At 40.4% G+C, this 27,542-nt stretch overlaps 1 protein-coding gene across 6 annotated transcripts in view; it reads right to left on the bottom strand.

The window, feature by feature from the left end:
* Positions 1-27,542, bottom strand: part of MTMR14 (myotubularin related protein 14) — a 52,707-nt gene that overhangs the window by 23,386 nt on the left and 1,779 nt on the right. For 4 of the 6 annotated variants that reach the window (XM_069084006.1, XM_069084001.1, XM_069084004.1 and 1 more), the window contains exons 2-9: positions 27,089-27,237; positions 24,239-24,347; positions 10,427-10,502; positions 10,007-10,067; positions 7,720-7,842; positions 7,065-7,138; positions 3,660-3,730; positions 2,964-3,038 (exon numbers count right to left, since the gene is read on the bottom strand). In XM_069084006.1, coding sequence (XP_068940107.1) covers positions 2,964-3,038; positions 3,660-3,730; positions 7,065-7,138; positions 7,720-7,842; positions 10,007-10,067; positions 10,427-10,502; positions 24,239-24,347; positions 27,089-27,237 — 738 coding nt within the window. The remainder of the gene's footprint in view (positions 1-2,963; positions 3,039-3,659; positions 3,731-7,064; positions 7,139-7,719; positions 7,843-10,006; positions 10,068-10,426; positions 10,503-24,238; positions 24,348-27,088; positions 27,238-27,542) is intronic. The other 2 variants (XM_069084003.1, XM_069084005.1) reach the window with 1 other exon arrangement.

A 27,542-nucleotide genomic window follows, 5' to 3' on the forward strand; every position in this document is an offset into this window, starting at 1 on the left:
AGAAAGATGGGAGATTGTGAGAAGCTGAGGCTCAGGGCTAAATGAAGACTGGAGAATTAGAAGCTCCAAACCTCACAGAGAACATGTGAAGGTACTATATGGTTACAGGGTACGTCAAAAACACTGCTTCTGGGTAACAGCTCAGCAAGTTAACCAAGGGCATCGGAAACATGGGCTAGGAATTAATACCAACCAACAAACTGCCACACTGGAAGACAGAACCTCAGAGAAAGAAAGGATCTTATTCACTGGTCACAGATGGGATCAACTGAGATAATATTTGCAAAGTGCTTATTTAACATGGTGCTTATTAGCACATGAGTGCTGTCCAAATGCTATTGGTGTTATTATTATTATTCCCAGAGTAAGGATGAGGTCATCTAAAATAGGACAATGAAATTCACCTATTTCTGACTAGGGTACAAGTCCTGATGTTGACTGAACCAAAAGGACAATCAAACCAGAATACATACGCTTAAGCATCTTCACACAATGCCTATGCAGGAAGAGAAATAGCTCCCACAGAAGGAGACTATGCTTCTCTGCAGCTGCGCTGCTCAAGGTCACTAGGAGGATGGAGGATAAAGCAACTGGTTGATGTCACTGTTCAATCTGATAGCCAGAAAAGGACAAAAGGATGTGTTTTTCCTTAAAATTCTATCTCCCCTGAAAAGGTCCCCTTGTACTGATGTTCCCTGCAGCAACGAAGTGCTGATCACACAAGGAAGAGTCTATCTACTGCAGTGGACAAACATCCAGAGGAAACAGCATTTACTTGTAGCTAGAATTAGTTCTTCCATCCAGGGACCCTTGGAAGAAAAGTGAGCCCATATGGCATGGGTGAGTCAGTGCTGCAGAAAAAGCGGCTCTGTAGGAACAAGGTTATCTGTTTTGGGGTCATAAGAAAGTTAAAGATCATTCTATTTAATCCTCACAGAGGAGGAAACAGATACCATAAGTGACCTTCCTAAGGTCACACTGATAATAAATACCATTTATACAGAGTATTACGGCTGACAAAAAGCACTTTATGTATGTTTATATTTAATTCTCGAAAGCTTTGTGAAGTAGGTTCTATTACTGCCATCTTACAGGTCAGGAAACTGACTTGATGAAGCTACTAAGCTTTTCACTAGAGATTTAACATTAGGTCTTCCTGACTCTGGGGTCCAAAGATCTCTCCACTTGGGCATGCTACCTTGCAGGAAGTAGTCAGGGTTCAGATTCCTGCACCCTGCCTTCAAGCACACCAATGGCAACAAAATGAGACAGGGTTACTGTGATAAGCACTGGGGATACAAAGGAAGGCAAAAACCAGTCCCAGCTCTTGGGGAGCAACGCAACAGGTAAACAACTAAGCGCGAACAGGAGCACCAGGGCAAGCCAGAAGTCATTTTAGAGGGAGGGTGCTACCGTCCTCTGAGCTTTTGGATATCAGCCTTTCAAAGATGTGACTTACTCCAGAAACAATGAATAGTTTTGCAAACCTTAGTGCATAACCACTAGATCTGATTTCTGCATAGGTCACTGAGGGACAGGGTTCTGACTGGGAATAATTTGGGATGGAGTCCAGAATGGAAATCTGGAAAGGCATCCATGCCTACTTTGGGGCTCTGTCTACGGAAAACCGTCAACTCTGGACCTCAATCCCTACTTTTCACTTGGCAACAAAGCAGCCAGTTAGTAATGTTCTCTGCACACTTGCCTTCATCCTTTTCTGTAACAGGAGAGAATAAGCTCTATGTGAAACACTTCTAATATCACTAACTACTCATTTCTACCTAATAAGAACACAGCAGGTCAAAGGCAGAAGGAAGAAGAGTAACACCGATGACTGCTAGTTGCAAGTGTAAGGTCAATAATGCTGCTTGGTGTTTAATCCTGATCACAGTCAGGCCAACGTGGGCTGTATGCCATCACCATGCACATAGTAAGATTTCTGGTGTACCTGCACATCAGGTGTCCTCAATAAGAGGCAATGAAGCAGGAATAATTTCAAAGCCCATATAATCTCATTAGTTCAAGCAGTTTTTCATGACTCCTGGCCACAAGGTACATTAGTCCTCCACTGCTCCCCTTTTTGGGGAGGGAGGAAGGGAGGGAAGGGAAGGAGGGATTTTAAATCCAAGCCAGAAATTGTTTATTAAGCTCTACCATGTATAATGGATAGAGATATCAAGGCAAAAATAAGACAGTCCCAGCCCTCAAATTTATCTTCTACTGAGTAGATAAGAAGATAGCAAGTAAAGATACAAGCACATAACTTGAGCGAGAGAAGGTACTAACAAAGTAGGTTAGGAAAAGATACAGCATTTTAGTTAAAGGCTAAAGAGTTAGGGATTAATAAAATGTGAAAGACAGGCAGAAATCTATTCCAGGCACAAGGAACAGCCTAGGGCAGGGAGGCAGGAGATGTCATGTGGAGTTGAGGCAGCAAGTCTACCAGATGGCTGGTCGATAGCATGTGTGAAATAGAAGAACATGACATAAGCCTGGAGCATGACTGTGCAAGGCTTTAGACCAGCAAAGGAGTTTGTGTTTTATCCTAGAGGTATCATGCCACCAAGGCTAGTCCAGCTCCATTCATTCATCCAACACTTAGCATGTAAATGCCAGATGCACAAAGATGAATAAGCCATGGTCCTTCCCAGACAATCTAGGAGGGAAGACGTGTGAACAACCAGAATTCAAAAGTGGAATGACTGTCAAAGTCCAGTAAGAAGTATAGACGGTGGAAATGGAGTCTACTGGGGGCGTGGGGGTGGAAAATCCACTTGAGAAACTTTTATTAGTACTGAAGGCGAATGAGGAACAGAATCCTAAGCAGGTTAGGCACAAACCCATTCTGTACCATCTGTCTCTCCCTCCTCCTCCCCTCTGTGGGACCGATCTGGTTCAGATTACCAGAAGTGCTCATGAGTTACTCTCAGCTGTTTCCTGTGTCCCCCAAATCCTTCCCTTACCTGGTACTCACTCCAGTCAATGTTCAAAGAACGAGTCAGAGTGACAGGGATACTTAATGGTGCATCAACATAATCCTGAGAATAGAGAGACACTTGTGAGAACAAGCACAGGAATATACATGAAAGGATAGAGCGGTCATTTACAGGAACCATCCTCGGGGGTATGAAAAGAGACCCTTATCTTCTCTTATCCAAGTGTTACAAAGGATGGATACCTGGGATCCAGTGATAGCTTAAAAAGTAGAGTTGGTTAATTATTAATGAGGAACTATTTTCAGGCTGGCAAGTGACCTGCTAAAGGCAAAAATCAGCTCCCACTAAGCCTCCAACTTACAGTGTAACCTCCTGAACTTCTTCCTTAGTGAATGGGGAAGGAACCCAATCCTACCCCTAATGACACGTTGGTTGCTGAGGATAATTTCTTCTTTTTTTGTGACTGAAATGCTCACATCAGCTTGAGAATGGGCAAGGATATTGGAGCCAAGTATTCTCTAATAATAACAGAAGGTGGGGGACCAAGGATGAGGAGGTCAAAAAGGGAAAAAAGAAATAGACAATAAGTAGAGAGAATGGGTTGGGGGGAGAAGAGAGAGAGGGCAGATTTTTCCTCTTAAATAAATTCCCTTGGCTGTTCTTGGCCTCCACTAAACCCTCCTCCACACAAATCCCAAATTAGTTACAAATTATTTCCTGTACCTGTTTCCAGTTAAAAACAAGCCCTTCAGCTGTGTAATCCCGATCCTTATACTCCTTGAAAAACTCACAGCCTGAAAGAAGAAGAGAGAATAAGAAAGATGCCCTTTGGGGAGCTGCATTCTTCTAGGATTCACCTGGACTAAAAGCCAAGATTCTTAGCCTTGGAGGATCAAGTATGGTTAACCTCAGCATCTAATTCAATGTCTTCCCACTCTGGATCATTCAGCTATTCAGGAGAGAGTCAGCACTTGTAAAGCTAGAACTTTAACTTAAAGAACACTGACTATTCTTCCCTTCTTCCTTTTTCCTTTAGTTTCGTCACTGGAAAGATTCCCACTGAACACTTCACAAAGTGTCCAGGTAGAAGTGGCACATATGAGGCAGCCTTCAGGTGTAGTTCTCCGAATCAGAACAGGGTGTAGTGAAGGAAGACAGGCTACTGATGTTTTGCTCAAAGGGATCTTGGATAGGTTGGATGCTGAGATACCCTACACACTACACTACTGTAGGGTAATTAGAAACCACTGTTCCCCAGGTCTTTACTTTGTGGTTGATAGAAAGAGGAATGTATAACATCTGTTGTGCTAAATCTAGGGGAAACCTCACCAACACCCAGTGCTAGAGAGAACACTTTTGAACTAGATAGTTATGGTCTACTTTCAGTTCCTCAAATAATCTTAGTAACAGTAGATTACATAAAATAACATTTTAGAGGCAGAAAATACATACATTAACTCATTTGGCCCTCAAATCCCCTGTGAGGGTAGGTAGTAAAAAATATCACTTCCATTTTACATATGAAGAACCTAAGGCTCATACAAGTGACTCATTCAATGTCACACATCTGGAACTTCAACTCAGGTCTGTGAGTCCAAATCTGGCACTCCACTCTTCGCACCATGTCATATTGCTTTCTCTTACATGTCCAAGCCAGACAAAGTCCTCAGAAGGCAAATGATGCTGCTGTGCCCTTAAGAGAGACTCAGGTAACCTGAGAAGTCAAGTTCATATTCAGGACTTCTATAGGGAAGATCCCTTCTGAAAAGGGAGCCTGGAGAAGATGGGCCTGGGAAAATTGTTTTGGTTACACATCAACTTCTCCATTTAATCCCTTGTGCCTTGCTTCTGATTGCTTTTGGTTGAGATTTCAAAAAGCAATCTTCAGCTACACTTCAGGCTATTCTTGGGGAACCTCACTGGGAAATCAGACTGAGGAACTAAGCCCAAATTCATAGAAGTCAATTATACCTTAGGAGCTCTTGTGAAATGCACTGTTTTCCCAAATTCTAGAAGCTCAAATCATCAACAAAGAAGAGGACCCAGGCTCAACTCAGATCAGGGTCACACTTCTAAGATAGCTCTAATGGAAAGCAATAGAAATTAGATAGATTTAGGACCCAGGGCAATGCATGTTTATTACCAAGCAGTCCTTCAAAGCTACCAAAAGACAAAAAGGCAAGTTATCCAGGTGAGAAGTGTGAAATCACATGATCACAAGGAAAAAAACATACAAACAAACCCAGACAGTTAACTTCCTGCAGATTTGACTGTGGGGTCTCTTCCTTACCGTGCCCTCACCCCCTACCCACATATCTGGAGGAAACTTGGACTACAGACTAAATTAGACACCTCAGAACAAATGCTGTAGTTCTAATCTAGACCACGGAAAACCATTCACAATCACAGACCTTTGACCAGGGTCAGCTACTCCCCCTTCTAAAGCTATGAACACAATTTCAATCACGCAGTTAAGGCCTCAGCAATATTCTGGAGCTACCTGCTTGGCTCATCACCTTGTTTTGGAAAGGGTACGCCTGTCAGTGATCAGTAGTCAACTATCTCTACCTTATTCTTCTGGCACGAGGAAGGTCAAAGATCAAGAACCAACACTTTCAAGAAAGCAACCTTTTTTTGAAAACTGAGAGGAGACTTCCATAAATATACCCAGATTATGTATATCCTGCTGTGATCTAGACAATTGGGAAAACGTGAGGGTTAGTCACCATCAATCTTCAGATTCCAAAGGACCTTTGAGGTGGTATTTAGTGAATATCGGCATGGAAGTGGTTTGGTTATTTCTTTTCTACCATTTGGCCTAGGGCCCTTTCTAACTAACTCCCTCAGCCATAGCTTCACCCTGGTAGTAATAACTTAAGCTAGTCCTGATGGCTTAACACTTCCCCTTTACTAGGAGTCATGCTTTTTGCTTGCTAGATTTGTAACTGGAGAAGACCTGGAGGCAAATCCCAGGTCTGCCACTTATGTGTATAACCTTGGACACGTTATTTAACTTTCCTGGGCCTCCTTCTCCAGTTTCCTCTCTCATAAAATAGAAGTATTGAAATTCTATAGTATAGGGCCTAGCTTGTCTCAACTATAAAGAACACAGGCCAGGAGGATGGAAAAGCTGTGTATGTAGGAATTTGGAGTTAAGACACCAAGCAGGTACAATCAGCTAAGAGATTCAGCATATAATGACCCTAATATTGACACACTATTCCCTCCATCTCCTCCATCAAACATTTTGTTAGAAAGCAGTAATATTGCAACATGGAACATTTATTACATGATTAGTCCCTCAATCCTGGAGTTACTATATGGGTACCCAATAGCATTATCTGCCCATGGCCAATATTGTTTTACCATGTGGAGTGTAAATTACTGAGAATTTGCATATTCTCTCAAGAACTGAATGGCTCCAAGGTGCTCACAATACTGATAATGTCTGTGATAATATCTTTTTATTTTGGGGGAGAGGGGCAGGACAATTGGGGTTAAGTGACTTGCCCAAGGTCACAAAGCTAGTTTTTTGGTGTTAAGTATCTGAGGTCATATTTGAACTCAGGTCCTCCTGACACCAGGGCCAGTGCTCTATTCACTGCGCCACCTAGCCATCCCCTGTGATAATATCTTACTTCCCTTACCATGCTATCTGGATTTCACTTTCATACTGTTCTGTGCCTTTTATGGTGTCAGAGCTGCTCTTATGTATGCCAGTCTCTTTGGACAGTAAAATTAAAGGGGCAGGCTACAAAAAACATTCCCTTAAAAGGTGGTTATGCCCAGCAGAAGATAACTCACTGAATGAATTCTGTTCCCTTTCTGGTTCCTTTCTCTCCATCATTCTCAGCTTAGCAAGACATACATAATCAAAGGCTTAAATATACCAACTAGTTATTGCCATACCCCTCCTCCTCCCATCCCAGAGCACTGATATACTTAAGTATTCATGAAAATAAGTCACCTCTGACCAGAAATGGCCTAACATTGACTACCATACCCACACAACAGGCCAGCTACCACCCAGAAAGGAGAGTTTTCCTGTTTCATTCACACCCAATACAAAGTGCCTAGTCATTAGCCTCCCACAGCCCATCATTCATACAGGTCTCAAAGGAACTATACCTGGATATGGGATGGAGAGAAGGGTGAAATCAGCATATCGCTGGGCCTTGTCCACCTTCTCAGAAGAAGTTACACTAAGATGGGAAGATAACATGAATCAGATTCAATTTCTACTTTGCTCCCTCCAGTTTCTGCTCACAGAACAGAAGGGACCAGTGACTCCTTTTTAATACCACAGCAATAGGTGACAGAATATAAGGGGAGGTGGGACTCTCTTATGGCCACTTGAATTTTATGGCTTAGATATAGCAGTCTGCACATACTGGAGTTGCATGTGTGAAATCTGACCTCCTTTTCACCACCTCATTACACTATAGAAGACCATTATCAGGGTAAAGACAAACATAGAAAAGAAAAAGAGGAAAGATAGCATCTGGTAATATTTTTTAATAGAAACTAAACAGAAGGCTGTACCAGGTTAACAAGTTACTTGCTGTTACCTACCATATTGGCCTCGACATGTATCACTTCTGAATAAAACCACTGTTTCCCTTGAAATTTTGTAAAGATAAGATATTCTAATTCATCTGAGATAATTTAGGATTTAAGATTGAGGGGACAGGACATGGTCTCAAGTAGCCTTTTTCGGCCCTACAATCCCATGAAGTCACTACTCACATATTTATCTTAGTGTGGGCTCACACACCATACTCACTTTAGGCCAAACTTAACCTTCTTGTTCTCCACCATCAGGTCACAGATGTATCTGACTGACAAATACCGAAGCAATTTGATGTCATGTCCTCTAACCTTATCAAAAAGTTGATTGTCAGCACTTCTGAAACAAAGAAAACCAAGGGGAAAAGTTTCACAAGGAAAGGAAGACAGTTTCTAATTACCCAAAGACTGAAGACAAAGTAACCAATTGGTTCTAGGGAGTGCTAAGATGGAAGGGAGACTTTTGAAAAGGAAGCATTTCAAAGAACAGCAACTGTACAGCATGGAAATAAGAAAGCAAGCTATTTCTGACAAGTCAAGATAGTCTCAGCAAGCTGATGTGTGACAAGCTGGGGGATGACACTTTCATTTCTATTAGAAGATTATCTTCCACTTTTGTTTACAGCCCTTAAGTCAGTTTTCAATCTCCATGACTTAGAAAACAAATGAAATGCATATCAGGATACTGTGAAAACAGCAGGGCCATTCATGTTGCTTAATACTTCTGCAAAACAAGACAAAGATCGCATTTGTCTGATCCGTAGGCCGTCTAAAACCTCAGAGCAGTTTGTGCTCCTAATAATTATTGTTATCATCCCTTTGATTCACCACGAAGCTGGGCAAGTTAGGGAAGATGAAGCAGCCATGGCTACATGTTCTTTTTTTTTTTTTTAAAGCAGTTGGGGTTAAGTAACTTGCTCAAGGTTACATGGCCAGTTATTTTGTGTGGGTGTTAAGTATCTGAGGCCTGAGCCGATCCCAGGTCTCCCAACTCTGGGGCCAGAGCTCTTACTCACTGCACCACCTGGCTGCCCCTAAATGTTCTTTTCATAGCATCCACTGTTCTTTCTCTTTCTTCTCATCCAAATACTGCTCAGGAAGAGAGTATGGTAGACAATACCAGGACCAGGCTTGGACCTGATGATCCCAGATGTCTGCCACTCCCAAGTACAAGCGAGGCTCTCTAACCTTGTGGGGAGGCCACTAAGATCATGGGAATACAACTCCACTGGGAATCTGATAGAACCTAGGAAAGGGCACTCGGTAGAAAGGCTCTGAGAAAGACAATATGGGATAGTGGAAACACTGAACCATAAGACAGAAGACACATACTCTAGTCCCAGCACCACTATTTCCTAGACCTAAACAATTCACTTCACCCCAACTTCTCCATGTCACAAAATGAGAGGGCAGGACTAGGTTATGTCTTTATTCTCTTTCAGCTCCAATAGTCCATGATTCTACAATCTATTTACAGGACCAGAATTGGAAGTCAGAAGGGATCTTAGGTAATTTGACTTATATTTCCTTATTTTGCAGATGAAGAAAATGAGGCCTAGAGGAGTGACCTGCCCAAGGTCACAGAATGAAAAGAGCTCAAACAAGACAATGTGGAAGTGCTCTGGAAGTTGGACAGTGCCTGAGAAGTTTAAGATGCTGGGCATCTCAGAATCCTGGAAAGGTCTGCCCGTCCTCAGAGCAGAAGTGCAGGGGAGGTCTGGAGCTTTTGTATGAGGTGCTCCCTCCTACAGCTCCAGGTATCTCAGGTTGTTCCTCCCCAGGCTTCAAAGGTCATGGAAGTGCTTAGCATGTTCACAATACCTTATTTTACCAGAAGTTGTACTTTTTCTTCTAGATAAGGAATGCTTCTCCCTCATCCCATCCTCAACTTCCCTCTAAGAAGTTTGCCCTCTGAATAGTCACTCAAATAACTATTAAAAATGCTGCCTAGAAAAAAAGCAGGTTTTACTTAACATTTAGAAAACCACCTAATCAATTTCTCCTCCTCCCCTCTTTCTCCTCACCTCAGGCTCCTAAGTAGGGCACAGAAACCAAAGGAATAAAGTCAGCTTTCTATATCATTCTGTCGGGTAGGATTTTTCCCAATAAGGACTAGAAAAGCCCATGTTGAGGGGAAAAGAAATTGTGGGTGAGAAGCAGTGAATCTAACTTTAAGAACGATCATTTATTCTAGGTAAGCAGTCAGAGGTAGGAAATGAAGAAAAGTTTCACTTGAATTTTGTTCTTACTTTGAAAGTGTCTTTTCCAGATTCTGAACTCCAAAACATTTCATGTGCTTACACATTTTAACTTAAATATTGGTCTTATAACTATCTTCCCTACTAATTAATAAACAAGGTTCTCAAGGGCAGGAACCATGTTTAGTCCAGTGTAGCCTCTGAGTGCCCAGCTCAATGCCTTGCACACGGGCACTTAGCCTTGAAAAACAGTATATAAAATAAATTAACCCCGCCCCCCCCCAATCTTCCCAACTCAATACTGACCGAAGTGTGCAGTCATCCTCTGTAATGTCCTCTGAATCTGCCCAAGCATCATCTGAGCCCCCTGTCAGAGAAATCATTCTGTCAGAGTCAGGGTACCACGGACAAAGACATGGATGTTCTGTCACTGTTCTTTCCCACAGCAGTGGCACAGACTACACACAAACTATGGCTCCACACCAAGATGAACATTATCTACCCAGCACTTTCCAGGGCAATGTCCCCTTCAGTTTAAGCAATTCTTATGATATTTCCTACATGCCCACTGTCTACTGACTCCATTTCTGATGTGGATGCCTGGTTCTTCCCCTCCCTCTTTGAACCCATTCCTCTACCACTGGAGGAGGAGAGACAGACTGAGACGGGAATTTTTATCAGTCATATTCTTCTTTTCATTCAGGGAGATTTTTGTTAAGCACTCACCTGAGAAGATATAATTGTATCCGGTGCGCCCATACAGCTCCCCCCATCCAGCCAGGGTCGCTGATCTGCAAATGTGCTAGAAGAGAAATAGCATTTTCAGAGTTAAAAGGTTCATCCTAAAAGCATAAAGATAAGGTAACTGGGGAGGGTGTGTAGAGTTGGACTTTCCAAATCCGAAGTCAATCAAGAAGGACTCTTCAAAAACTGACCAACAAAGCTATATAATCCAGGATGGAGAATGCCTACAAACACTATCTGAGAATCAAAACATAATGGAAATTCTTTGTCTTTAAAATATAAAGTTTAAGTCCCCAAAACAAGCACAGGGACATACATGAGAGTACAAGAAAAAGCCCACAAAATTAAAGAAATGACTAGAATTGTGTCTATAAACTGTGTGACAATCCAGTATCCTGGATTCTGTGGATTTTTTTTTTAGTTACATGTATGGATTTGTTGCTGTAATTGTTGCCTTTAACGACCTGGTTTATTCAACATGGACATTCCCAGAATTTCAGAGCTGGAAGAGACCTTCTTGAAAAATAGAGGGGAAGAGGATAAGAGGGGGATGACAGAAGGGAGGGAAGATTGGGGGAGAGGGTAGTTAGAAGCAAAAACTTTTGAAAAGAGACAGGGTCAAAGGAGAAAATGAAAGAGGCCTTCTTGTTTATCTAGTCAACACATACTTTTTTCCTAAAAAGTGGTCATCCAGTCCTATTCTAATGAAAAGCAACTCACTACCTCAAGTTGTAGACCATTTTATTTTGGGGCAGCTCTCATCTTTAGAAGTTTTACCTAGATGGCAGAGTAAGCAGTAAATAGCTGTAATTCTCCCATATTCACCTCCAAACAACCATAATGCCCCCAAACAAATCCTGAAACAGCAGAACCAACAAAGACAGGGTGAAACAATCTTTGAGCCCAAGAAACTTGGAAGATCAACAGGAAAGGTCTGTCTCTTTCAGGTAAAAGGGGAATGCAGTCCAGGGCAGGAAGCGTTCCAGCAAGCCACCAGAAAGCCCCACCTCAAACCAGAGGTAGATCCTGAGTTCCAGTGCAGCGGAGCAGGCAAATGCCAACACCAGGACTGCTGCAGCATCCCCCTCCCCCCCTAATAGCCATGGGACTGTGCAGACAGCTTCGAGAAATCACATGCTTTGTGGCCCCTGGCAACAGGCAACCTCTAGCAGCCAGCCCTCCACCTGCTTCAGCTGTAACCCTGAGGAAATGCAGAAATACCCCATCAGCCTCAGCCACGCCAAACACCAGCACTAGGACCCGGACTCAGCACCAGGTAAGCTGTCAGACCCCTATGGCTTTCAGCAGCCCCAGCCACCCCTCACACTACCCCCTCAGTGTAGCACCAGATATGAGGGTCCCCCATGGGCCTCAGGGTAACACCAGGCAAAGAGCCAGAGCCTGTAAGCCCCTGGCATAAGAAGCCTGAGATAGTGAGTGCCCCTTCTATCCTGGCAACAAAGATCAAATTCTAAAAGAAAGAAAAAAGGCCAACAAAGATGAGCAAAAAAACAACAAAAAAAGAATCTTGATAATAGAAAGTTATTATGATAACAAGGAAGATCAAGATACAAACTCAGAAGAAAACAACAACATCCAAACACCTTACAGGCAAAACCCTAAAGAAAAATAAGACATGTCTCAAGGCCAGAAAGAATTCATGGAAGAGCTTAAAAAGGAGCTTTAAAAAATCACATAAGAGAGGTAGAGGAAAAACTGGAAAAGAAATAAGTGATGCAAAAGAATTATAAAAAAAGTCAATAGCTTAGAAAAAGAAAACAACTGCTTAAAAAAAATGGAATTGGCCAAATGGGAAATGAGATACAAAAATTCAATGACGAAAATAACTCCTTAAAAAGTACAACTGGTGGGAAGCAGAGCCAAGATGGCAAAAAAAGGGCAGTTTCTCACCTGAGCTCTCCCCCAAACCCCTGTGGAAACCTTTAAATAATGCCATGAAACCATTACTAAAATGGCCAAACAAAAGAACAGGTTGAAATAATTTTCCAGACAAAGAAAACTTACAAGGTTGGCAGCAAAGGTCTGTTACGGGAGAGTGAGAGTAGAGCGCAGGCTAGCATAGACTGGGCCTTAGCAAACCAGGAGCAGGCCTTGGGAGCCATTGAATCAGCAGGGGCAGAGGCTGCTTCTGGAGCTCTCAGCCCATAGAGAGTAAAGAGGGTTGAACACCTGATCAGAAAGAGATCACAGGGGAAAGAACTCTGTTGCTCTGCCCATACTCAGATCTGGGTCACTGTCCAGGGTCACAGTCCAGGGCAGCAGTCCCAGGGCAAGGAGGAGTATCAGAGTTTGTGGGCTACAGTGAAGTAGGGACCCTCATCACAGTTTCAGAGCAGAGTGCTTGTGGTCACTCAAAGACCAGAGAACAGGTCAGGAAAGTAGTAAACCCACCTCTCCTTCGATCACAGCACCTTAAAAGAACTGAAAACTTAACAGGTCCCTAGAAGTTTCTCTGAAAATAGCTACACAAAATTCCTAAACCTTGGGACAGTGCACCCTCTACCCTGGAAGCAGAACCCCACCTTCAACAAAGAGTTAAAAAGTCAAGAAATAGACTAAAAAAATTAGCAAACAATAGAAAACAATTCTGACCATAGAAAGTTACTATGGTGAGAAGGAAGATCAAAATACACACCCAGAAGACAATAACAAAGTCAAAACTCCCAACATCCAAAGCCTCCAAGAAAAATATGAATTGGTATCAAGCCATGGAAGAGCTCAAACAGGATTTTGGAAGTCAAATAAGAGAGGTAGAAGAAAAACTGGGAAGAGAAATGAGAGTGATGCAAGAAAATCACAAAGAGTCAGCAGCTTGGTAAAAGAGACAAAAAAAAATATGAAATACCGAAGAAAATAATACCTTAAAAAACAGACTAGGCCAAATGATAAAAGATGAACAAAAATGCAAGAAGAATGCCTTAAAAAGCAGAATTGGCCAAATGGAAAAAGAGGCACAAAAATTCACTGAAGAAAATAATTCCTCTAAAAGTGGAATTGAGAAAATAGAAGTTAATGACTTTATGAGAACTCAAGAAACAATGAAACAAAATCAAAAGAATGAAAAAATAGAAGACAACATGTACTATCTCACCGGAAAAAACAACTGACCTGGAAAATAGATCCTTGAGATATCTCTTGAGAGATAATAATTAAAAAATTATTGGACTACCTGAAAGCCATGATCAAAAAAGAGCCGAGTCATCATCTTTCAAGAAATTATCAAGGAAAACCGTCCTCATATTCTAAAACCAGAGGGTAAAATAGAAATTGGAAGATTCCACTGATCACCTCCTGAAAGAGATCCTAAAATGAAAACCCCCAGAATATTATGACCGAAGTCTAGAGCTCCCAGGTCAAGGAGAGAACACTGCAAGCAGCCAGAAAGAAACAATTCAAGTGTTGTGGAGCTGTAGTCAGTTTAACACAAGATTTAGTAACTTCTACATTAAAGGACTGGAAGGCTTGAAATATGATATTTAGAAGGGCAAAGTAATTAGGATTACAACCAAGAATCACCTACCCAGCAAAGTATAATCTTTCGGGGGGGAAATGGACACACAACGAATGAAATAGAGGATTTCCAAGCATTCTTGATGAAAAGACAAGAACTGAATAGAAAATCTGACTTTCAAATACAAGACTCAAGAGAAGCATAAAAAGGTTAAACAGGAAAGGGAACTCATAAGGTAAAACTGTTTACATTCCTACATGGGAAGATGATACTTGTAAACTCATTAAAAACCTTCTCATTATTACAGTAGTTTGAAGAACTATCTATGAGGGCATAGGTGTGAGCTGAATATGAAGGGATAATATCTAAAAATATAAAATTAAGGGGTGAGAAAGAGGAATGTAAAGGGAGAAAAGGAAAGGGAGGGGTAGAATGGGGTTAGAAGGGACAAGAAAAAACTTTTACAGTGGAAGGGAAGATGGTAGAGGTGAAGGAGAATGAGTGAACCTTATTCTCATCAGAACTGGTTCAAAGAGTGGAATAACTCATACATTTAATTGGTTATGGAAATCTCTCTTACCCTATAGGAAAGTAGGAGGTGAAGAGGTAAGAGAAGGGGGAGTGGTGATAGATGGGAGGATAGACTGGGAGAGGGAGTAGTTAGTAGCAAAACACTTTTGCAGGGGGACAGGTTGAAAGGAGAGAGAATTAGAATGAATAGGGTAGAAGAAGGAGGACGGAGGGAAAATACATTTAGCAATCATAAGTGTGAAAAAAATTTTGAAGCAAGTTTCTCTGAAAAAGGCCTCATTTCTCAAATATATAGAGAACTGAGTCAAATTTATAAAAACAGGAGCCATTCCCCAAATGATAATGAACAAGAAATAGGAACAGTTTCCAGATGAAGTAACCAAAGCTATTTATCACCTTATAAAAAGGTGCTCTAGCTTGCTACTGATTGGAGGAATTCAAATTGAAACAATTTTTTTTTTTTCTTTTTTGAGGGGCCTTTGGGGTTGGGGAGGTTGCCAAAGTGACACTGGTAGATGTGTGTGTGTGTGTGTGTGTGTGTGTATGTTAAGTGTCTGAGGCCAGATTTGAACTCAGTTCATCCTGACTCCAGGGCTGGTGCTCTATTCACTGCACCACCTAGCTGCCCCCAAATTGAAACAATTCTAAGGTACCATTAGATTGGCTAAGAGGACAGAAAAGAGGAATAACAAAGGTTGGACAGATTGTGGGAAAAAATGAGACATTAATGCACTGTTGGTGAAGTTGTGAACAGATTCGATTATTACTTTTTTTTTCTATAAAATTATTCCCCCCCCGCCCCACTTACATGTAAAAACAATTTCTAACATTCGTTTTTAAAACACTGAGTTCCAAATTCTCTTCCTTCCTCCCTCCCCACACCCCTTGCTGAGAAGGCAAGCAATCCGACATAGATTATACATGTGTAGTCATGCAAACCTTATTTCCATATTAGTAATGTGGTAAAAGAAAGCAGAAAAAATAAGGAAAGTAGAAAAAGTATGCTTCAAAACGTCTTCAGACAGCATCAGTTCTTTGTCCGAGGATGGGCAGAATCTATAGAGCATAGGACCGTGCTCTACAGAATGGAATTGTAACTATGCCCAAAGAATTATAAAACCACGTACACCCTTTGACCTAGTAGCACTACTACTAGGCCTGTAACCCAAAAAGAGATTTAAAAAAAAAAGGAAAAGGACCTATAGGCAAAGAAATATTCCCCTTAAAAAATACTTATTTATTTTTAGTTTTCAATATTCACTTCCACAAGGTTTTGAGTTTTAAATTTTCTCCCTTCCCAAGACAGTGTACAATCTGATAGACTATGTATACATGTGTATTAAACATATTTTCACATTAGCCATATTGTAAAGAAGAATTAGAACCAATGGGAGGAACCATGAGAAAGAAACAAAATAAAACAACAACAAAAAAAGACAGCAAATAGTATGCCTTGATCTGCATTCAGACTCCATAGTTCTTTCTTTGGATGTGGACATTTTCTGTCATGAGTCTTTTGGAGTTGTTTTAGATCCTTGCACTGCTGAGAAGAGCCAAGTCTATGAAAGCTAAATATTGCAAAATGTGGCTGTTACTGTGTACAGTGTTCTCCTGGTTCTGTTGACTTCACTCAGTATTGCTTAATATAAGTCTTTCCAGGTTTTTCTGAAGTCTGCCTGCTCATCACTTTTTATAGCACAATAGTATTCCATTACATTCATATACCACAACTTGTTCAGCCATTCCCCAATTGATGGGCATCCCCTAAATTTCCAATTCTTTGCTACCGTAGAAAGAGCTGCTATAAATATTTTTGTACGAGTCCTTTTCCTGTTTTTATGATATCTCTGGAATACAGCCCTAGAAGTGATATTGCTGGGTCAAAGGGTATACACAATTTTATAGCCCTCTGGGCATAGTCTGCATGAAAATATTTCTAGCAGCTCTTTTGTGGGGGCAGGGAGTTGGAAATCAGGAGAATGCCCATCAACTCGGGAATGGCTGAACAAGTATGCTAAGTGATTGTGATGGAATACTACTGTGCTATAAGAAATAATGATCAGGAGGTTCTAGGAAAAATCTGGAAAGACTTGCATGGGCTGACGCAAAGTGAAAAATATGGTATACAAAGTAACAATAATATTGTAAGATGATCAGCTGTGAATGACAGCTTTTCCCAGCAACACAATGATCCAAGACAATTCTGAAAGACTTATGAAAAATGCTAACCATCCCCAGACAAAGAACTGATGGTGTCTGAAGACAGATCAAAGAAAACTCTTTAAACTTTATTTTTCTTGTCTTTTTTGTCTTATTTTTCTTGTTTTTTTTTTTTTTCACAACATGACTAATAGGGAATTTATGTTTTACATGACTACATACGTATAACCTGTGTCATATTGTTTGCCTTCTCAATGAGAGGGGTGGGAAGGGAGAAAGGAAGATAATTTAAAACTTAGGGTTTCAAAAATGAATGTTAAAAATTTTTTTTTCACAATGTAGCTGGGGGAAAAATAAAATACTAATTTTTTTTTAAAGTACAATTGGTCAAATAGAAAAGAAAGTACCAAAGCTAATCGAGAAAAACAACTCCTAAAAGTTAGAATTGGGCAAGTGGAAGCCAATGACTCTATGAGACTGTGGAACTTGTGAGAATGCCCATCAGTTGTGGAATATGAATGTAATGGTATACTATTGTGCAATAAGAAATGATGAATAGGTACATTTCAGAAAAACCTGGAAAGACTTGTACAAACTGATGCAAAGTGGAATGAGCAGAACCAGGAAAATATTATACATAGTATCAGCAACACTGTAGAATGACTTGGTTCTTCTCAGCAATAACTAATACAAAGGACTCAGAAGGAAAATCATATCCATATCCAAATAAAGGACTGAGATAGACTGTGAATGCAGATTGAAGCATATTTATTTCACTTTATTCTTTTTTGTGGGTTTTTTTCCTTTTGATCTGTTTCTTCTTTCACAACTCTAATAGCACATGTATTATATAATATATATATATATGTATATATATAATAGCACATGAATAACCTCTATCACATTGCCTACCATTTTCAGAACTAGAGGGACAAAAATTTGGAACTCAGAATCTTGTAAAAAATGAATGCTAAAAATTGTCTTGACATGTAACTGGGAAAAATATAAAATAACTATTTTTTTTTTTCAAAAAAGAGAGAGAACATTAAAATCCTAAGAAGCCCTCCCCCAAAAGTTTTACCTTACTCTAATCTTAGATCTATATTTTCACCCACGACAGCTCACCACATTTCTGAAGACATATATTCCCTAATGATGTTCTCTTCTGCAGATTAAACATACTTAACTCCTTCAACTGATCCTCAAATGGCATGATCTTGAGGTCCTTCCCAATTCTGGTTGCCTACCTCTGGGTACTTGTCAGGTTATCAATGACCTCTTAAGATGTGGCTTCAGAAGTGAACATCGTATTTCATGTATGGTCTGACAGGAATAGAGCAGGACTATCATCTCCTTATTCCTGGAAGCTATGAGCTGCTCTTAAAGTCTCTAAGGTCACATTAGCTATTTTGGCTGCCATATTGTATTGCTGATTTATAATCAACATCTGGGTGGTTGTTGTCCTTTGTTCTCAAAGAGCAGTAAAATGACTTCGCTACATTTGGAGTCAAGGTACAGCATGTCCAACTGGCTGATCAGACCAATAGGAGCTGGGAAGACTCGACCCCAGGTCAGGCACAAAGAGTCCATATGAACATTTGGAGTGAAGATGGCTCTAAATTTGTGCATTTCATGTTCCTTTTGAGTTACTGCAATTATACTTTGCTCAGAGTACAGCGCCTTCTTTGATGCAGGCCCACCAAACGGCATTCTATCTACAAATATCCAATTTCATCCTTAAATGCTACACCAAAATCTTCTTCATAGAAAACTGCCTAGACACGCTTTCCCCATCTTACACATGCAAAGTTTTTGTTTTGGTAAATGTAAAGACCTAAAATTTATTATTACTAAATTTGATCTTATTCAATTTGGTTCACTATTATAGTCAGTTAAGACTATTTTTTGGACCCAGACTCTTTCAACCAATCCATTAGGTATCCCTTTCATGTTGTTAATAAACATATTAAACAGCAAAGAGTCAACTGGAAGATACCTCCTTTCTGAAGATCTACTTGATACCTCCTTTAAATTCACATTGAACCAATAATTACGACTTCTGGAGGTTTGTCATTTAACCACTTATGAATCCAACTGTACTACTATACATCCCATATATCACTAACTACCCTACCAAAATAGCCTAAGAAACTTTACTAAATATTTTATTAAAGGCAAAATGTAGCCACAACATCCCCCTGATCATCTGTCTAGAGAGTCGGTCCAAAAAAAAGGACAGAAGGTTAGTCTGGCATGACCTGCTCTTGACAAGCCATGCTTGGTTTCTGATCACTGTTTTCTTTTTTAGATATTCACTAGCTATCCCTTTAAAAGAAGTTCTATACAGAAAGTGATTTGGAATTATATTAAATAAGTAACTAGATGTCCACACATTTTGTCATAAGAGATTCCACTGCTAGTCACATACCCCAAAGATGTCTAAGATAGAAATGTCCCATGCAGACTAAAATATTCATAGAATAAGAATATTTATAAAACATTTTCTGTAGCAACAAAGCACTGGAAATAGAGGATAGATGGCCACAGATTTAGGAAGCACGATACAATGGACAGAGTTAGGTCATTGAGAATCATAAAGTTAGGTTTAAATATTACTTCAGAAACTTAAAAGTCATTTATCCTTTGTGCCTTAGTTTCCTCATTTGTAAAGAGGGGGCTGACCTCTAATGTTCTTTTCAGCTTTAAGTCTGATCAGAAAATGGATAAACAAATTGTGGTACACGAACATAATGAATACTACTGTGTGGTAAGAAACCAAGAATATAAATAAAACATGGAAAGCCTGATACAGAGTAAAGTAAGCAGAATTAGGAAAACTCTATGATTATAATGCAAATGGAAATTAAAAAAAAATTGAATGCCATGTGTAATTGTAACAATTCAAGCTTGATTTCTGAGAAAAGTTGAAAAAAATTGCCTCCCTTTTAAGCAGAGTTGGAAGGACTATAGGTGAGGGACACTGCATATACTGTCAGACTAGGCTGATATGTTGGCTTTGCTGAACTATCTTATTTTCCTCCTATTTTTTTCTTTGTTATGAATGTTTCCATGGGGAGAGAAGGATGATATGTAGGGATATGAAGGCAACACAAAAATTTTTTTTATAACTTCTACAATTTTCCCAGGAAACTAAGTAAAACTCAACAGCCTAAAATTTCTAGATTCCATTCCCTTTCTTTTTCTTTTTTTTAATCTGACATTTATTCTTCTCTAATTGTGTGAAATACCTTTCATTCTCCATGATCTTTCAGGGACTGCCAAAAGTGGTTCAGCAATCACATTTTGGTATCCAAGAACACAGCTCATCTGGCTGAAGTAACCTGAATTCAGGAAAGGCAACTAACTTGTTGAGCAAAACCCTGGCAAAGTTTGATATCCATTTCTCTCTCTTTTTTTTAAGTTCTCAGTCGCTTGGCCACAGGCTCTTCCCTCCAGTGAATCAGACATGAACAGGGTGCACTTCAGCCCAGTTTACACAAGGTGGCAGCACATGCTAGCAGAAAGTATCTAGGATGACCATGATAGAAGAAACAGATTTTAGTTTCCATTCTACCACCAAGACATATGGATGCAAACAAGTCACTTACATACCACAGGTGGGTGTAAAAGTTAGGGAAGATCTGGAGCATGCTTGGTGTAAGCGGCCTTCCCTTTTTACCTTCAAAAACCAAACCAACCTTTGTATTAACTCTTTTCCTCCTTTTAGGTACCAGCTTGTCTGACCATGTTACGACCCTAATTCAATAAACTTCAGTGGCTCCCTATGGCTTTCAGAATCAAACAAAATTCTGCTCAGAAATTAAAGTCCTTCATAACTATCACTTCTACCTCTCCAGGTTTGGCACCTTACTCCCCTCCATGTATTCTTTAATCCAGTGATACTGGCTTCTAGGCTGTTCTATGAAGAAAAAACTCCATCTCTCCACTCTGGGCATTTTCTCTGGTTGTCTCCCATTTCTGGAATACTCTCCCTCCTCATTTATGTCTACTAGTTGCCCTGCCTTCAAATCCCAACTAAAATTCCATCTTCTACAGAAAGCCTTTCCTAAACTCTCTCAACTGTCTCCCACTTATCCTTACATGCAGTATGTACACAGCTGTCTGCATGCTGTTTCTGTCATTAGACTGTGAGCTCCTTGAGGGCAGGGTCTGTCTTTTGCCTCTTTTTGTATCCCCAGCACTTAGTACAGTACTTGGCACAAAGAAGGTGCTTTAGGTTTACTGACTGACAATTTGGCTTCCCACAAGCTCTAAGTTTACCAGTGATCAACTACATACCAAATTAAACTGTTCTCCTTTCCTTATCTTCCTGCTTTCTAAAGCAGGACATCAAGACTTACTCCCCCCATCCTGTATTATCCTCTTCCCCTTAGACATCTCAGAAGGAAACCTCAGAGGCCATCAGTCCATATCTGAAGAGTAATCATCTCTGCTAAATCCTTCACAGGGATTCTATACAAGCTCTGCCATAGCAGTAACAAAAAGCACTCTCCTCAACACTGCCTGGGGAGGCAGGAAGTGCCAACCCTTATTTCCCAGCTACAAATGGGTAAACTAAGGCTAAGGTTAGATGGCTTGCTCAGCTGACATCTGTCAAATGGAAATGCCTCAAATCGAAGTCCTCTGATCCCAGTATGTACATTCTCCAACAAACTCCCTGATAATAAAAAGTAGAGATCAGAACTAGTCACAGAATGTACAAGTGTCTATGTGAAGAGGAGTTTGTATGATCCACCCATGGGCCAATGCCAGGAGTAACCTTATAGATAATCTAGTTAAAAGCCCTCATTGTCCAGAGGGGCATCTCCAAAGAATATATATTCTTGCCAGATAAACTGTAACACTGTTCTGCAAAGCAAATCCTTTTCCCTGATTGATTCCCATAAAAGAATCAGATTTATTCCTACATAAAAGATAAGTTTTCTTCATCTGGCAAATATGGATCTAAAGCACACAGGGTACTGGAAGACACAAGCAGAATAATGCTTTCAGGAAGCTGTATTTCCTATGTCCTCACCCAAATCAGAGTTCTCTTCCAAACACCTCACTAACCCTAGGGTGGATAAGCATTCCCTATATGGTCAAAGAGCTCCAAATTCCAGAATATTTCTCCCTTCTAACAACAGGGGGGAGAGAAAAGAGTGCCCAGTGCTAACCTGTAATATATATTACTCTTTGGTACCAATGGATACTTCTTAACACATGCCCTCCAGAACGAAATTCCTTAAGCTTCAAGTTTACAGGTCTGTAACATGAATTGGTTCCTTATTTTATCAATGGTTTCAGTTTAAAATTCAATACACTGAACTTACTTAGAATAAGGGGTGCCTGAGAAACAACAGGGTATAAGATTCAGTCTGGAAATGAAACAACTCCTTTGTTAGCTCTCTTTCATCCGCTCATTATGTTCAGACATAACTTTCCCCAAAACTTTTCCCTCCTTCTATACCAGGGGTCTTTAACCTTTGCGTCGTGGACCCCTTTGACAGTTTGTTGGAACCCAAGCTTAATTATTATTGAAAGACAACTAGCAAAATGTCTAAAAATCAAATTCACATAAATGGTCAAAGGATATGAATGGGCAGTTTTCAGACAAAGTAATCAAAGATATCTACAGCCCTACAAAATAATGCTCGAAATCACCCACTGAATAGAGAAATGTAAATTAAAACAACTCTGAGCTACCATCACCTACCTATCAGACTGGCTAATATGACAGAAAAGGAAAATGACAAATGTTGGAGAATATGTGGGAAAATTAAAATACTAATGCACTGTTGTATACTGATTCAACCATTCTGGAGAGCAATATGGAACTATGCCCAAAGGGCTATAAAACTATGCATACTCTTTGACCAAGCAATACCACTTACAAGGTCTGTATCCCAAAGAGATAAAAAACAAAAAGGAAAAGGACCTATACCTACAAAAAAGATTTATAGCAGCTCTTTTAATGGTGGCAAAGAACTGGAAATAGAGGGGATGTCCATCAATTGGGGGATGACAGAGCAAGTTGTTGTATATGATTATGATGGAATACTACTGCTGTGCTATAAGAAATGACAAGAAGGATGCTCTCAGAAAAACCTGGAAAAGATTTACATGAATTGATGCAAAGTGAAATGAGTAGAATCAGGAGAACATTATATACAGCATAATACTGTGGGGTGATCTACTGTGAATAACTTAGCTATTCTCAGCAATACAATGATCCAAGACAATTTTGAAGAACTCATGATGAAAGGTCCTGTCCATCTCCAGAGAAAGAACTGGTAGAGTCTGAATGCAGATAGAGACACCTTTTCTTGTTTTTTTTTTTTTTGGGGGGGGGAGCGGGGGCTGTGTTTTCTTTTACAGCATGACCTACATGGAAAATGTGTTTTGCACGATTAGACATGTATAATCTATGTAAAACTGCTTGCCTTCTCCAGGCAGGGAGGAGAGAATTTGGAGCTCCAAATTTGAAAAAAAAAAAAAGTTAAAACTGTTATTACATGTGATTAAAAAAGGAAAATTCAGAGACTCCAGGTAAAGAAGCTCTGTTTTATATATATACACTCTTTTCATGGACTCATCTAGTCTTTATGGCTTTGATTGTTACTACTATGCAGAACACTGCCAAGTCTACATCTCGGATGCTGGGCTCCAGCTCCTATTTCCGCCTTTCTCTATGATTTCTCAGCTTATATATACCAGTCTTCTCCTTAGCCCCACCACCTAACCCTAAATGTGTTCCGAGCTGACTTTATTTTCCTCCAGCTAAATCAGCTTGGCTTCCCTTTCCAACTCTCCTATTTCTCCATTCTTCTAGCCTCAAGATGATTATCTTGGGGTCATTTTTGCACATAAAAGAAAACGAATGAAGCCAGAACAGAGTCCTGCTGTTTCTCCCTGCAATTGCTCACATTTCCCTCTCTAACCAAGGCACTTATACCTAGATCACTAACAGTCTCTATGCCAGTCTCCATGCTTTTAACCACTTCCAATTCACTTTGCCTATCATTACTAGAATAATTTTCCTAAACAGTTTCATTAAGTTACTTTCCCAATCCAGAACCCACAATGACTCCTCATTACCTTACTAAGTCCAAAATTTTCACCCAGCTTTTTTAATGCCCTGCATAACCTAACTATATCTTCCAATATGCTTAACATGTGTCTCTCCCCTAAATCAAACTAGTCATCATGCCATCCTCTACAAGTCACGACCCCTTCTATCACCTGGACTCTGCTCAGGCTACTCCCCATCACACCAAGAACACTCCCTTCTATTTTTCTTTAAGTATCCCAATACATTTGGCTCAATCCCTTCTCTGCACTCCTATAATCATATGAGATAATATTTATTTGTAAAAAGATTAGCACCATGTTGGGCACTTAGGAGGTACTCAAATAAGTGCCTGTTCCTTCCCCTGCTCCCCAATACTCAGGGCTACCTAATTTAGCAGCTAATTTACCTCTAACTGGCCTTCTCTTAGTTTCTAAATATCTGAGTGCTGTATACATATCATTACCCCAGAAGATATGGGAGCAATGAAGACTAAGGTGACCTGCACCACTTTCACAGGAGGCTGGTCACTCTCTCTAGGTTCTCCTGGGGACAACCTTACCTTGCCCTTGTAGAGGATGACTGGGCAGACAAAGCGCCCTCGGCACCGGGCCATCTTGCTCCGACTGACGAGGTCCTGCAGTCTGCTCACCTGCACAGTGCTTTCAAACCTGCTCAACAGAGAGGGGGCAATCAGTACTCCGACCATGCTCTGTAGGTCCTCCCCAAGGCTGGAGGCAAAGATGTGGCTGCCTTGTAAGTCGTGATTTGGCCACATTCTGACTTTCAAGTGCCCGAGTGAATAAAGAGGGGTGTGTGGAAGGAGAGGAATTGCCTCCTACAGCATTCTAAGACTCTTTCTGATGATAACATTTTTTTCAAAAGTTCAGTGGCAGACAATAGAATAGCTCAAATCATAAAAAAATGGGACTCAGCAGAAGGATAGAAGGAAGGAATGGGACAGTCAAGTCACCAGGAAGATTTACTCTGCATTTGCAGCCTTTGGTCTGATGGCAAAGATGCTGAGTTTAGTAATGGTGCCCCTCAATATACCTAGGGACTAGTTTCGGCACTGAATGAAAGCAGAACACACTTTCAAATGCCACTTCCTCAAAACAAAAGCTTGCTTTCATATATCTTCACCCCAAGTCACTAGCCAGTAAATATACCATACTGACACCCATTACTCACTTCCAGTAATAGGAGGTGGCCAAGGGGAAGCAATACTTTGGTCTTCTCTCTTACCCCATCAAAAACTTTTAAAAAAAGAAGCTGAATCCCTTCCCCCTTCTTCTTCTCCCCCCCCCCCTTTTTTTTTTGCTTTTTTGGAGGGGGGAAGGCAGGGCAATTGGGGTTAAGTGACTTGCCCAAGGTCGCATGGCTAATAAAGTGTTAAGTGTCTGAGGCTGGATTTGAACTCAGGTTGTTCCAACTCCAGGGCCACTGCTGTATTCACTCAGCCACCTAGCTGCCCCTGCCCCCTTTCTTCTATACAGAATAATCAGACAAGTATTTATTAAGACTATGTGCCAGGAACTAAGAATACAATGAAGAAAACAACTTTTAGTTGCAAAAAACTTATATTCTAAAACAGATTAGGTGTGATAGAGAAATGGGGAGGAATACAATTGTTGTGCTTTTAATCACTTGTAGATGTTAATGTTTCAGGGAATATTATAAAAGTTGTTTTAATTTTTCCCCTCAGTTGATTCCAACAGGCTTTAACTTCTGCCCAAGAACCAGACCAGTGAGGACCCAAGCCTTAATGTAAGCTCTTCCTTCTTTCTAACATCTATGAGCTACTTTAACGGAAAAAAAAAAAAAAAGGAGGTACCAAGTCACTATGCAATTTCCTCATTCAGGACTGCTTCCTTCACTCAAGAGTGAGATATAATCAAGTTTACTTTTTTTTTGTCAGCCAAATCTTTTCCCTACTACACAACTTTGTCAACAAAAATAAAGGTTTAAAAATTTAAATAGGTTCTATCACCACGTAGTTTGCAAACTCTCACAACCCTTCCCCCCATAAGATTCCCATTTATTGGGGTTTTCTCCAAGACACAGGGAAACTGGGATACTGAGTTGAATTTTCCCTATGTTGGATCACCTGTTGTCTAAGCCTCTATTCTGAGTAGATTGGCCTTCTTCCCTCAACTCAATCTGCTCTGTTTGGGATTAGTAATTTGTCTCCCTATTGCAGGCAGTGGTACAATCTTTTTTTCCTAGACTGTTCCTAAAATTGATGGAGTTAGAGCCTACTTAGCTTAGTTTGAAGAAAATCCAGCTAACAAGATCAAAGTCAGACTTGTCTAAGAAACAAAAATTATACTGCTTTGCTTTTACATGCACAATCTCTTCCCCTAATTTCCCCTTCAAGGGCAACACCCACTCTCACTGCCACCTCAAGCACCTTATTACACAGTCTTGTAAAAACTAACTTTACAAGCTTTTCTTGTATAAAGGCTTTAACACAGAAACCCTACCACTAACTTCCAGCGATATGGACAGAGTAGCACCGATGTGCTACAACAACCCCACCCTTTATGTTCCACTAGGACAACAAAAGGCAGTTAAACCTTAGTTAGAAAACTGAATTGGGTCAAATGTCTAACTCACTCTTTTCTTGGAAATGATCTAGTGGCCATGGGCCTCCAAAAGAAGCCACCTTTCCCTGAAACTGCCTATGGCTGGACTTAAAGAATGCCACCAATGTTGCTATTACCCTTCAACTAAAAGTATAAGAAAGGCCCTTCTTTCAACTTTAAGTAACGACACTGGAATTTAAATTTATATCTCCCACAATGGAGAAAAGGAAAGGTTGCCCATGAGACATAACATGACTATAACAAAGTCTAATACCATGAGAAAAGAGAAGGTCTTTTAGACTGTCAGTATGTACGAGACACAGCCCACATTGCCTCATCAATAATTCTTCCTTTGCCTGAACACTCCTAGTGACTGTATAAACCCTGTTTTGGCCTCCAAAGAACCATGGGCACCTTTATTAAGGCTCTTTAGGTCCTAATTCGATAAAAGATTTCATCTATGTCTCTATTCCCAAATGGGAAACTGATGACTGGGTTTTCTACATCAAAGGTGATGACTTCATGAAGTCTTAGAGTATGTTTTTCAGTCACATTATTGGCAGTGGCGGTAGGGGGTTTCCCCTTTAATCGGCTTATACTCCAAAAGTGGAACAGGGATAACATAATAATAATAATTTTTAAAAAATCGTTGGTACTATATAATTTCTACTCCTAAAGCTTCCTATCAACTAGAAAACAATGCAATAAAAGTACTCAACAACCCAGTGAAGGTGCTAGCCTGTAATAACAGTTGCCTAAATGCAGCTCCCACCTCAGAGCAGAATCTCAGAAAGTGTCTTACATATCTACTGTCAGTAAGCACTTACGTGTCTTTCTCCTTCTCCGAGCTCTCATACTCCAAGAACACAATGTACCGGGGATAGTGGCCACAGATTTCTCCATTCACGTTCTGGATCACACTGTAACAGTAATCTCTGCCAAACAACTCTAGACATCTCTTCTCAATTCGTTCAACCTGAAAAGAGATTAAAACCTAACTAAGTACACAGTACTGGTTTTGCTGGGCACACAGCTGAAGCTATTTGGAAGAATCTGTCACTGCAGGATATTAATAGGTTAACTTACCTGAAATATACATTTGCTTGTATACATTATTCCACTTTGAGTCCCTTTCTAGTCCTCCCCAAGACTGCTATAGGTCATCATATCTGTCGGAATTCATAAGACTCACTGGCCCTAGGTTTTTCAGACAGGCTACTGGGCAGTGACAAATATCTAGTCAAGGAGATCCCTAGAGGCAGCAGTGTGAGCACACTGTTC

This window comes from Petaurus breviceps, unplaced genomic scaffold (assembly GCF_028583685.1).
Source record: "Petaurus breviceps papuanus isolate PSGF00001 unplaced genomic scaffold, PetGlider_PUasm1.0 174, whole genome shotgun sequence".
In the NCBI taxonomy this organism is placed as follows: Eukaryota; Metazoa; Chordata; class Mammalia; order Diprotodontia; family Petauridae; genus Petaurus; species Petaurus breviceps.